This window comes from Carlito syrichta, unplaced genomic scaffold (assembly GCF_000164805.1).
Source record: "Carlito syrichta isolate Samal-C Ts95f unplaced genomic scaffold, Tarsius_syrichta-2.0.1 Scaffold311553, whole genome shotgun sequence".
Taxonomy (NCBI): domain Eukaryota; kingdom Metazoa; phylum Chordata; class Mammalia; order Primates; family Tarsiidae; genus Carlito; species Carlito syrichta.
Window position 1 is genome coordinate 195372 of NW_007255649.1, and position 12578 is coordinate 207949.

The 12578-nt window shown below is 47.2% G+C and overlaps 1 protein-coding gene across 2 annotated transcripts in view; it reads right to left on the reverse strand.

Moving 5' to 3' along the window:
• Nucleotides 1-12578, reverse strand: part of PI4KA (phosphatidylinositol 4-kinase alpha) — a 141258-nt gene that overhangs the window by 29073 nt on the left and 99607 nt on the right. For both annotated transcript variants that reach the window (XM_008068808.2, XM_008068809.2), the window contains 6 exons: nucleotides 9723-9793; nucleotides 9520-9644; nucleotides 8277-8358; nucleotides 7898-7981; nucleotides 6645-6734; nucleotides 3433-3552 (listed from right to left, as the gene is read on the reverse strand). In XM_008068808.2, coding sequence (XP_008066999.1) covers nucleotides 3433-3552; nucleotides 6645-6734; nucleotides 7898-7981; nucleotides 8277-8358; nucleotides 9520-9644; nucleotides 9723-9793 — 572 coding nt within the window. The remainder of the gene's footprint in view (nucleotides 1-3432; nucleotides 3553-6644; nucleotides 6735-7897; nucleotides 7982-8276; nucleotides 8359-9519; nucleotides 9645-9722; nucleotides 9794-12578) is intronic.

The window sequence follows — 12578 nt, forward strand, 5'->3', positions numbered from 1 at the left end:
AAAAAACTTCAGTGCTGGCAAATTAATAAAGTGAAATATTTTAGAATATCTCTAGTCTGATATGTCCCACCTCATGGGAAAATTTTTTTTAAAACTTCTATAGAAGGAAATTCTCTGGAAGGCAGTTTTTAGGAGGTGAACAGGTCTTTGCAAGACAAAATGTTATAAAACTGTTGTGAGATAATCGTAATCTGCAGTGGAAAAACCATGGAAGTTGGTACAGATGAGACTGGGTATGTATGGTTTATAAGTGTGACTTACAGATAGCAAAGGGATTGAATGCTAGAACCAAAGCCAGATGGCATGTTTTTTTTTTTTAGTCAGAGTCTTACTCTGTCACCCAGGTTGGAGTGCAGTGGCACGCTCATGGCCACCGCAGCCTCGAGCTGCTAGACTTAGGTGATCCTTCCTCTTCAGTCTTCCAAGTAGCTGGAACTACAGGTGTGCCCCATCATGCCTGGCTTATTTATTTATTTATTTAATTATTTTTTTTATTTGAGTTGGAGTCTCACTCTGTCGCCCAGACTGGAGTGCAGTGGCCGCTCCCGGCCACCGCAGCCTCGACCTGCTGGGCTCCGGCGATCCTTCCACCTCAGCCTTCCAAGGAGCCGGAACTACAGGCATGCGCTACCATGCCCGGCTGATTTTTTTATTTATTGTAGAGATGAGGTCTTGCTGCCCAGGCAGGTCTCGAACCCGCGGGCTCAGGCAATCCACTCACCTCAGCCTCCCAAAGGCGGGGGATTACAGACTGAGGCACCGAGCCCGGCTAATTTTTTGATTTATTGTAGGGATGAGGTCTCACCATGTTGCCCAGGCTGGTCTTGAACCCGTGGGCTCAGGCAATCCTCTCGCCTCTGTCTCCCAAAGTGCTGGGATTACAGGTGTACGCCACCACACCTGGCTCACCAGAGGGCTCTTAAGCCTGTCAGCTGCTCTCAGTCTAACAGTAGGAGACAAAGGCAAGCCCTGAGTACAAAGGCAACCTACAGAATGGGAGAAAATATTTACAGCTTCCCCCCTCCCTTCCCCATCCCTACTTCAACTTTAGTCTCTAAGCCCTGCCTCCTGCCCTCCTGGACCCAGAGCCTCGGTGACTCCCCTTCCTAACCCAGGCTGGCCATTGCTGCCATGTCCTTCAGCCCCTGCTCAGTCAAAGGTCACTGAAAACTACAGCACATGTTAAAAAGGACCATCTTTCACATTTTCCCTTTAGCATCTTTTACGACAAATCAATACAACCTGATCACTTCCTGATAGACAGATACTACCAAGTAAAGTGGATTTCTCAATTGCTGGTGTTTAGAGGGATTTTTGGGGGCATGGAGTGAGGAAAAAGAGAAACAGGGCAGGGAAATATAAATGGTGGGAAAAATACAAACAGGAACAAAAATATATGGTTTTATCATAAAATTACTAAACTGGTTTATTAAACAAATAGATCATGTAATACTGCTTTACATTTTTTGGAGACAGTGGGAGAGAGTGTGGCATCAAGCAGGCTTGAAATAAACCTGGCTCTGACTGTGACCAGCTGTGAGACCTTAGGGAAGTCTCTTAACGTCTCTGAGCCTTAGTGTGGTAATCTACAAAGTGGGCATAATAGTGCCCCTCACTATGTTGTTATGGGCTCAATGTAATAACACACACAATGCCCCCAGAGCAGTAAACAGCACCTGGTAGATGCACTGCAGGTCGGCTCCCTCCCTTCTGTAATTTTTTCCAATGGCTCTAACATGCCAGTGTACTGGCAAGTCTACAGGACAGCAGGAGGGCACCAAGACTTGCTATTGGAAAGCCCTGTCCTACAGGGGTTTGGTGACTTGGTTCTCCAGTCTTACTGGTCTGGAATCATGCTTCTGAAACTGCCCCTGAGAGTCTGTTCTTTCCCTTGGGGTGTTGTGTGAGGTGAGCTGTCAGTTGGGGTGGTGGGGCTGTAGTATCCCTGTGCTTTCTAAGTATAGGGGTACCCAAGTACCTCAAGCACAGTCAACAATTGGAGCACAGTGAAAAGTATCCCTTCTTGTTTAGCAACAGAAACAGGAAAACTTGACAGATCAGTACAGAGACTACAGTTAGTTAGCCTTCACCAATAGTACAGTTCAAAGTAGAAGAGAATAATTTAAATATTTTCAGTGTAAAGAAAACATAAATAGTTAAGATGATAGATATCCCAATTATCCTGATTTGATTATGTAATTGTATATTATCACATACACTCTAAAAATATGTACATCTGATATGTGTAAGTAAAAATAAAATTTTGAAAGAATTTTTAAAAAACAGAGTGAAAATCTAACTTACATCTAATTTTCTGAGAAAAAAAGATAGAAATATTTTAGGCAAAACAGATCTATCACAATTCAGCTGGATAGAGGCTAGAAAAGGCCTACAATTTGTCATAAACATTCTCAGTCTATGAGTTCTGCCTCAGGCTTCTGTGGCCTCTAAGTGGTGGAAACGCCCAGGTCAGGATGCCAATTCCTTGTCCTTCTGGGTTTTTCATAAGAGCAGGGTGTCCAAGTCGGCTGCCCTATACACACAGGCTGTGCCTAGTTCAGCCAGCCATGTTTGCTGAAGCTGGCGTCTTAGAGAAAGTACAGTGACCTCGAGAGGAGTATTTTGATGAGATAATGAGATGAGAAGACATAGGCTTCCTATGGCACAGCCTCAGGCCCTGCAGAGGCGAGAGGATACTCAGGCCTGTGTAACTAGCCTCTCTGTCCTGCCTGGGTTCCAGGGAGGCCTGTCGCCCTTTCTCTTGGGCCCTCAGCCTCTGCATCTCCATATAACCCATTGAATACCTGACTGTGAGAGAGTCAGGAAGCATACATGGCCATGCTCCAGATTCAGATTAACCAACAGAGTCCCTGCAGTGACACTGCCAGCCGCAGTCAAATCATCGGGTGTACTTTCATCCTAATTAAACTCTTAGCTCTAATTTAGCTCAGAAAGTACTGCTGTGTGAACCGCCTGTCCTCAAGGTCAATCTCAAGCAGAACAAGATGGAACTGAAGGTGTTTTGTGCAGTTCAGCACCTGCAGAAAACAGAACTGTCCAGAAGTCCATTGCATACTCTAAGTAAATCTGACTGGAATCACACTGTCCATGTCTCTTAGAGATCAGTTTCCTTTCTTTCGGATTTGGATATTTAAGTCAAAATCTGATCTCATTAATGCATTAAGTTCTGGTCTCTATGAATCCATATATTCAAAATCTAAGCACAATAAAGGACTGCCATTTCAATGGCCACCTCTTTTTTGGATCTGGGTATGTTTTACCCAAGAGACATCTGCACACCCCCATACACATGTGGCATGTGGGTGTTGAAGGGCCTGTCATGAAAAGCTACACCCAAGCTTTAGTCCTTTCCCTGCACTGTTGCTGCCAAGGTCTAGGAATGTCACTGCTCTGCAGGAGGTTCACACATACCCCAAGAGTCGTGTTCTGCTTGTTGTAGCCAGCAAAGTGTAGAATGCTCTCAGTGGCCATGGCCAGCCCTGTGTGCTGGGATAGTCCTGACACCCAGTTCTGATGTTTGTTCAGATATTCCTGAAATAGGAAAAAAAAAACAAGACGCTATTTCAATTAAAGAGGAAAACAGAACTTTATAAATGAAGGAGTAAGCTCGTGGAGCAAACACTGGGTTTCTGTCCTAGGTCTGCCCCTCACTCATTGCCCATCAGTGAGTTAAAGTGCCTCTTTGAAGGCTACTGCTCATCTGCGAGTGAGATCAAGGCTGAATTCCCTGAGCAGCAGTCAATGAAGTGTCACACAGTCAACGGGAGGGCCATTTATTTCTTTAGCACATCCTTGCTAAACATCTGCTGTGTAGCTACTGGGGAAACAAGCTGCAAAGCCTTGGTCCTGTGGTCAACAGGTGAGCAACGTGGTATGGAGCCTCTGTTCTCCCACAGCAGCACCCTCCTGCCCAGCATGTGCAAACTGGACGGCAGGATCATAGAGCCACACCTGAATCCACCTGGCTGCCTGGCAGGAGAAAGGCGCTGGAGCAAGCACCTGGCAGAACTTAAAGGTGTGAGGGAGGCCTCTTGTTCTGGGGACCACAGCAGGCTCAGCACTGCAGGAGCACCAAAGACAAGGGGTGGGGGGGTAGCAAGCCTTGCCAGAGACAGGTCGGGTGGGAAAGGCCTCCTGAGCCAGGTAAAGACATTTTGGGGTGGGGGTGAATCATATAATTCTCCACAGAAAAATGCACATGAACATATACATGCAAAACTGCACCATTGGTTTTTTGGGAAAGGCCTTTTAGAGCCCCAGAAACCACATGTGATGGGGAGTGGTTAATGATCAAGTTTAAAAGGGAAGCACACTGACCAGATTTGCTATTAAAACTGGACTACTGGCGAGGCTTGGTGGCTCATCCTGTAATCCCAGAACTTTGGGAGGCCGAGGCGAATGGATTGCCTGAGCCCACGGGTTTGAGACCAGCCTGGGCAACTTGGTGAGACCTTGTCTCTACAATAAAATAAAAAATAGCCAAGCGTGGTAGCGTGTGTTTGTAGTTCCGGCTACTTGGAAGGCTGAGGTGGAAGGATCGCTGGAGCCCAGCAGGTTGACTCTGGGGTGGCCATGTATATGTCACTGCACTCCAGCCTGGGTGACAGAGTGAGACTCCAACTCAAAAATAAAACAAAACAAAACAAAAAACCAAACTGGACTACTGCTGGGAGTGGTAGTTCATGCCTATAATCCCAGCCCTTTGGGAAGCCGAGACGAGAGGAGGATTGCCTGAGTCCATAGGTTCGAGATCAGCCTGGGCAACTTGGCAAGACCTCATCTCTACAATAAATCAAAAATTAGCTGGGCACGGTAGTGCATGCCTGTGGTTCCACCTACTTGAAAGGCTGAAGCGGAAGGATCGCCTGAGTCCAGCAGGTCGAGGCTGCGGTGGCTGTGAGTGTGCTCTGTACTCCAGTCTGGGTGACACAGTGAGACTCAGACTCAAAAAACAAACAAACAAAAAACTGGGGCTACTCTGGTGGGTGGTGGAGACGGCAGATTCAGGGAAGGTGGACGCTGGGCAGTGAGCACAGCATAAGGTAGGGTGGGGTTCAGAATGAGTGTACTGGGGGAAGAGAAAGGGCAAGCCTGGAGGACACCAAGGGGACACCTGGTGGCAATATCAAGACGTCAAGTCTTTCATTTTCCACTTACTTCTTAGGCCAGACCTGCCTGAGAAAATAAAAAGCTATACCAGCCCCTTTCTTGTCCACAAAAACCTTCCAGGCATTAAAGGGAGCCCCCTCTCTTCAGACTGTAGCCTTGGGAGTTGAGGCCCTTTTATTCTACATGAGCCAAAGGAAATTAGACATTTCCCAGATATTAATAGTCTGAGAAACTACCACAGTCTGAATAATTCTAGTGTACAAATTAGAAAGCTACAAGTCATCAAATAACAGGTGTGGCTTAGTTACAAGGCCCAGCTTTGTCCTCCTTGCTACTCAGCCTCTATGGGAAAGGAGAAACTTTATTGCCATCCTAGGTACAAGTCACAGTTCTTGCCAAACACATGTCCACACAGCCTCCAAGGCTCTGTCTGAATTTCCTGGATTCCACACCCAGAAACATTTTTTTCTCACTATGTTGCTCAGGCTGGACTCTAACTCCAGGTCTACTCCCACCTTGGTCTCCAGAGTAGGAGAGACTCAGAGTAGGAGGGACTAAAGGCATGTGCTACTGAGCCCAGCTCCAGAAACATTTTTTTTTTTTGAGTCAGAGTCTCACTCTGTCTCCTAGGCTGAGTGCAGTGGCATGATCACGGCCACCACAGCCTCAACCTGCTGGGCTCAGGTGATCCTTCCATCTTAGCCTTCCAAGTATCCGGAACCACAAATGTATGATCATTGTGCCTGGCTAATTTTTTTATTTACTGTGGAGACAAGGTCTCGCCAAGTTGTCCAGGTTGGTCTCGAAATGCTGGGCTCAGGCAGTCCTCTCATCTTGGCCTCCCAAAGCGCTGGGATTACAGGTGTGAGCCACCACACTTGGCCAGAAACATTTTGAACCTGCTTCATCTTAAAAAGTGTTGCCAAGGTAACCTTCACAAGCTCCTCTCAATACCTGCTGTTTGCTAACCCAGATTTCCTCTAGTGGCATTTCTCTTTCTTATTTTTGATCCCTGTTAAGGCAACTCTTTCCTCTTATATACTGTGGCATTTTTGTTCCATCTCTGCTTGACTGTCTCCAGAATGATGGCTCACTTTGAGTCCATTTGCATTTACAAGCCAGTGTTTCTGTCTGAAAAAACTTGCACGTACCTACACGTGAGGCCTGGATGGAGCTTTAATGGGACACAAGTGTCTGACTCTGCCTCTGCTCCACCAGCCTCAGTCAATTCCTGCACTTGGGCCCTCTCATGAACAGCCCCCAGACCCGGCCATAGACCTAGCACCTTACTCCGTGTGAGTAGTAAGTTTCCTCCTCACACCCTGATTAGCACATTCACCCTTCAAGAAGCTCCTAGGCACAGTAACCTCTGAGATGTCTATTTTCTCAGGTACCAGACTTCATTTATTCACACTAGTGATATTTGTATTTTGAGTCTTCCATGTCTGTGTAAAGCTGTCTGGATAACTTGAAGGAGCTTATCGAGATTGCCTTTCAATGATTTTGAGAAGTACCTGCAGGTGGGACTTGGTGACCGTGGGTGCCCACTTCATGGCCTCCTGCAGGATCATCTCACAGCGTGCAGCAAAGTCCTTCACGATGCTCTGGAAGAGGGTGAAATTGCTTCTCAATAACCCGAGGTCAGTTCATCTGGACTGCTGTAGTGACTTGTCATGAGCTGAACTGTTGAGCCCTAATCAGTAACAGCCACCTCAGAATGGGACTGCATAGGGAGACAGGGCCTTTAAAGAGGTGGTTAAATTAAAAGGTCATTAGGGTGGCCCCTGATCCAATCTGGCCAGTGTCCTTACATGAAGATGAAATGATGCAGAAACACTAGAGATGTGTGCACAGAGGGAAGACCAGGGAGAAGGTGACCATTCACAAGCCAAGGAGAGAGGCCTTAGGAGAAACCACCCCTGCCGACTTGTTGATCTTGGACTTCAGTCCTCAGAGCTGTGATTCTATGAATGTCTGTCCTTTAAGTCACCCAATTTGTGGTCTTTTGCTAGAGCAGCCCAGCAGACTAGCACAATGACCAGGTTCTAACCCCCAGGCCCCTGGGGACAGAGAGCCCACACACTGTGCTCTGTAATTCCTACACAAGACTGTGTGGCAGAACCCACAAAAATAGTACATCACAAGGCTGCTGTGTAGCCTGCATACTAGGTCAGTGACTGGAGGGGAGGGCAGGTTCTAGGTGGCAAAAATCCTCCAAGGTGCCACACCACTGCTCAGGGAAACTCCCTACTGTCAGCTGATCTGGCTGGGAGGACATGACCCAGCTCCAGGCTCCAGGGGCTCCGAGTTGAGCTTCAGTTTTGCCACAGCAAGAACTCTGAATCAGACCCATTCCGGAAGAGGAGATGCCCAGCACATCCTCCTCATTTGGAGTTGTTCACTCTGTCCATTTTCCCCTGGTATAAGCCAAAGGCATGTTTCTCTATTATCATAACAACAAAATGTCAGACTGGAGAGGCTATATACTGACTGGCAGCTGGGAATCTCTCTGCAGCTAAGCTGAGGGCATGGCAGAGTGGCAAGAGCACAGGCTTGGAAGAAAGGAGCCCAGAGAGTGATCAGCTCCCCTCGCACATGGTGGGCCTGGCAATTGTTCCATTTCCTCACTGTGGGATGTGGCCAACACTGTTCACTCCCTAAATTACTGGGGACTGGGTGACCTCATGCAGGTAGAGCTCCTGCCCAGACATATTCAGAGAATGGTGGTGAAGACAGCCCTTAATGCAGGTGTCCGTGTCAAGCTTACCTCGCGGGCTTCGTATGTGTCAGGAACTGTGATTCGGTAGGGGGCATCAGGAATGTTGTAGTAAGGCTGGTCCTTGTGAATATCCTGCAAGCACAGTGAGATTCCCTCTTCCAAATTGTCTTCCCAAGCTGCCACTGCCAAGTATCTGACATGGGGCAACAGAACATGGGCCACCCCTTCCTACCACTTGTTCATCTGTGATGGGCTTCCACACTTGCTGCAGCTTACTGGGAAAAGTCAGGTGTGATTTGGGCCTCCCACTCCCAATTCACCACTTGTAGCATGAACTAGGCCTAGGTGTATTAATGGAGGAGCATGGCACAACACAGGGTGGATGGTGGGTGTGTGGGTCAGCCCTAGGTCACCCAGGGATACTCACAGCACTCAGCGACAGTGACAGGGTCTGCAGGATATCCAGCATGGTCTTCAGCACGGTCCCGCTCCAGAGCAGGTGGGGGAACCTATACCAAGAACTGCTTTCAGGCCAGGTACCAAACTTCCAAGGAAGTTTGGCCTGAGTGGGTGGGTCCCACTGGGGTCGCCTTTCCCAGTGCCAGCACAAGCTCACACCTGCTGCTGGCCAGCCGGAGGTAGGGGACCAGGAACAAAACCCCTACTGAGGGCAAAGGTATCTCTTTGCAGCACGATGGGAGGTACCTGCCAATCCTATTCCTTAGGGCCAGACACGGCTCATGTGACCTGCTCTAAACCTGACACTGTCCTGGTTACACACTGGCCAAGCTGTGCCTCTTCACTCCCCAGAACAATTCTAATTTTCAAACAGGACTCTCCAATATTTCTCACATCACAGCACAAATAGAAAATAATAGTATCTGCATAACACCCTGGGGTAAATAAAGGGAAGAGGGTGGCTGCTCCTAAGAGATAGGTCAAGGGCTCTGAGGGCCCAGGGTTAAAGGAGCAGCATTGCTGCAGAGTTGTGGCCCAACTGTGGCCCACCGCTCAGGAGGCCCAGCTCAGATAACCCCACACGTGTGCTGTACTTGTTCTCATGGCCTCTGGCTGGCTCATGACCACCTTCGATGGCACTGCTGCCTGAACCAGGCACAGAGAATCTGCAACAGGCTTTGGAGCCACAGGCAGGCTCTGTGCAGGTGACTGCTGCCTTTGCCCTTCCCACCTCAGAAAGGCTGCTCAGCCCACCTTTGAAGGTTCTCATCAGTGTGGGAACGTATCCTAAGAGTGTCTGCTTTGGCTCCCAGTACAGAAAATATATAGAGGAAAACGGCCAGTGTGGGTTTTGTTCCTGAGAAGCCCAAATACGTTGATTCTACCAGGCAACCTCCGCTTGGGTCTTGGGCTAGAAGATGGGCAAGATCTTGCCAGGGTGGGTGGGAGTTAGAGGCACAGGAATGTGACACTCAGCAAGAGATGTACTATAAGTAACACCTATAGCTCAGAATGAATGGAGGTTTCTGGATCTAAATTCAGGCTCTGCAGCAAACTCAGACATTCTGTGGGAGGTCAAATCACCCTTGAGAGTTTTCATTCTGACTCCTTTTTTTTCTGGACTGATAATGTAAGGATGAGTTTTCCCTGCATTCCAAATCACAGGAGTTAACATGCATACAGACAAAACATAAGCAGGGAAATGAACTTACTTGTCCACCAGACCAGAGAGATACTTGTCCGCCACCCTCCTTATCCTCTTGTGGATGTGGTTGAAGTTCACCAGCAGGAACTGCGCGTGCCGCTCCAGCTCCTCCTCATTCTCCTTGGTCTTGGCCTAAAAATGCAGAAGAGACAGGTACAGCAGCACATCGTGTACCTCTAGCAGGCACACGCTCACACTGGCAAGGCTTACTTTATCCGCCATCATGTTCAGGAAGGCATCAAATACTTTGTCGGCGACTGCAATCACACACTGCATCATCCCTGAAACAAGAAGGTTTCCACGGATCAGGTGCAGCAACAGAAAGGGACCAATCCTATTTTCAAACAGTTTCTTTTGAAATGATTTTAGTCTTACAGAGAGTGGCGGAGACAGCACAGAGTACCCATATATCCTTTACCCAGTTTCCCTGAATTTTAACATCTGCAATAACCAGGCTGATGTGTCAAAAGTAAGATACAGAACAATCTATCACCTAAAGTTCAGACTTTGTGGGTTTTCCCCAGGTGTCCCACTCATATCCCTTTTCAGTTTCAGCATCCAAACTAGGATACAAGGTGGCATTTAATCATATTGCCTAGTCTCTCCTCTAATCTGTGCAGATTCCTCAGTCTGTCCTTATCTTTCATGACTTTGACACTGTTGAAGAACCCAGGTATCTGTAGAATGTCCCTCAATTTAGGTTTGTCTTGTGCCTGTTCTATTGGATGAGGGTAACAGGATTTGGGGACGAATACCACATAGGGAATGTGCTCTTCTTGTCAAGTCATATTGGGGTATGTGATCTCTCTTATTATTTGTGAGGTTAACTCTGACACTTGGTTTGAGTTACTGTTTTTCCCTTTATCTATTCTTTTTTGAGTTGGATTCTCCCTCTGTTGCCCAGGCTGGAGTGCAGTGGCGCATACTCATGGTCACTGCAGCCTCAACCTGCTGGGTTCAGGCAATCCTTCTGCCTTAGCCCTCCAAATAGCTGGAACTACAGGTGTGTGCCATCATGCCTGGCTATTTTTTTGATTTATTGTAGAGATAATGTTTTGCCACTTTACCCAGGCTGGTCTTGAACCCCTGGGCTCAGGCAATCCTCAATCCTCTTGCCTCTGCCTCCCAAATTGCTGAGATTATAGGTGTGAGCTACCACACCTGGTCCCTTTATCTATTCTTTAGAAGTTGACTCACTAAGTCCAGTTCACACTGAGGTCTAAGGAATTAAGTGCCATTTCCTGAAGAGAATTTGTGGATGAGAGTTAAAACTTGCCAGGAGTGGTGGCTCACACCTGTAATCTCAGTACTTTGGGAGGTGGAAGCAAGAGGATTGTCTGAGTTCAGGGATTCAAGACCAGCCTGGGCAACTTGGTGTACCTTGTCTCTACAATAAATAAAAAAAAATGAGCTGGGTATGGTGGCTTGCACTTGTGATTTGAGCTACTTGGAAGGCTGAGGCAGAAGAATCACCTGAGCCCAACAGGTCAAGGCTGTGGTGGCTGTGAGTATGCCACTGCACTCCAGCCTGGACAGCAGAGTAGGTCTCTGATTCAAAAACAAAACAAAACAAAAAAAACAACAGGACAGAGAGAGTTAAAACTGCCACAGCAACTGATAAATATTTTTGGGAAGATACTTGAGGTTATGCAGATCTCATTTCTCTTTATAATTCTGTCATTAATTTTAGCATCCACTAATAGACTCTGCCTGCAGTAGTTACTGTGGTTGTTACAGGAAATTTCCTAACTTCCTCATCTCTCCTACTTTTAATAGATGGAATTCTAAATTGTAATTTGTCCCTCCTTCTCCATTTTTAATTTATTCAATACAGACTCATGGCTATTTATTTATCATTGGATTATAATTCAGTGGTATTTATTTTGTTGCGAAACTCATGCTAGCTTTGGTCGTTGGGAGCTCTTTTGGGTTGGCTCCTGTGTCCTGACATGCCCCAGTTCCTTTTCTTTTCCTTTCTTTTTCTTTCTTAGCACATCCTTACTTTCTGGCACTACAAGGTGCTAGAGGCTCATCCTCTATTTTCCTTGCCCCAGCCCTTCCTAGAATCAACCACTTCTTCATGGAGCCCTGCCTCCTTTGATTGGAGAATGGTATTTAGAAACTAAGATTTGAGCACTAGATATGTTCATTGTTACAGGGGTGCAAAGTAGGTTGTAAGAGATAATAGAACACAATAAGAATCAATGCAGATGAAAGAACTGCAATAAAATCCCAATCATACCCCGCAATTCTCTATCCAGTGTCTTTAACTTGCATGGCCAAATAAGAGAACCGTCCTCTGCAACTGGGCAGAGAGACCAAGCAGGTACTAACAGTTTTGTGCCTCTGGGCCTAGCACGGAGCCTGAGACATAAAGAGACCTTTCCTAGCTATTTGTTATGAGGATAAGTGGGACACAAAACTGCTCTCAGCACTGTCAAAAAGTGATTGGTGTGCCCTGAACAGATGCCCAAGGGTAGAGAAAGGATGCTTTCTTTCTTTCTTTTTTTTTTAAGTTGGAGCCTTACTCTGTCGTCCAGGCTGGAGTGCAGTGGCACGCACACTCATGGCTACCCCAGCGTTGACCTGCTGGGCTCAGTTGACCTGCTGGGCTCAGGTGATCCTCCTACCTCGAAAGGCTGATTTTATTTTTTACTTTTATTTTTTGAGTCGGAGTCTCACTGTGCTGCCCAGGCTGGAGTGCAGTGGCACGTTCACGGCCACCACAGCCTCGACCTACTGGGTTCAGGTGATCCTTCCTCTCAGCCTTCCAAGTAGTTGGAACTACAGGCACACGCCACCATGCCCGGCTAATTTTTGATTTTATTGTAGAGATGAGATCTCACCAAGTTGCCCAGGCTGGTCTTGAACCTGTGGGCTCAGTCAATCCTCTCACCTCAGCCTCCCAAATTACTAGGATTATAGCCATGAGCCACCACGCCTGGCCAGGCTGCTTTCTTAAAAGGCTGGGTTAGGTATGTGAAATCTTATTTTGGGGATGTGTTTAGTGTTATATCTTTTTTTTTTTTTTTTTTTGAGTTGGAGTCCCACTCTGTCACTCAGACT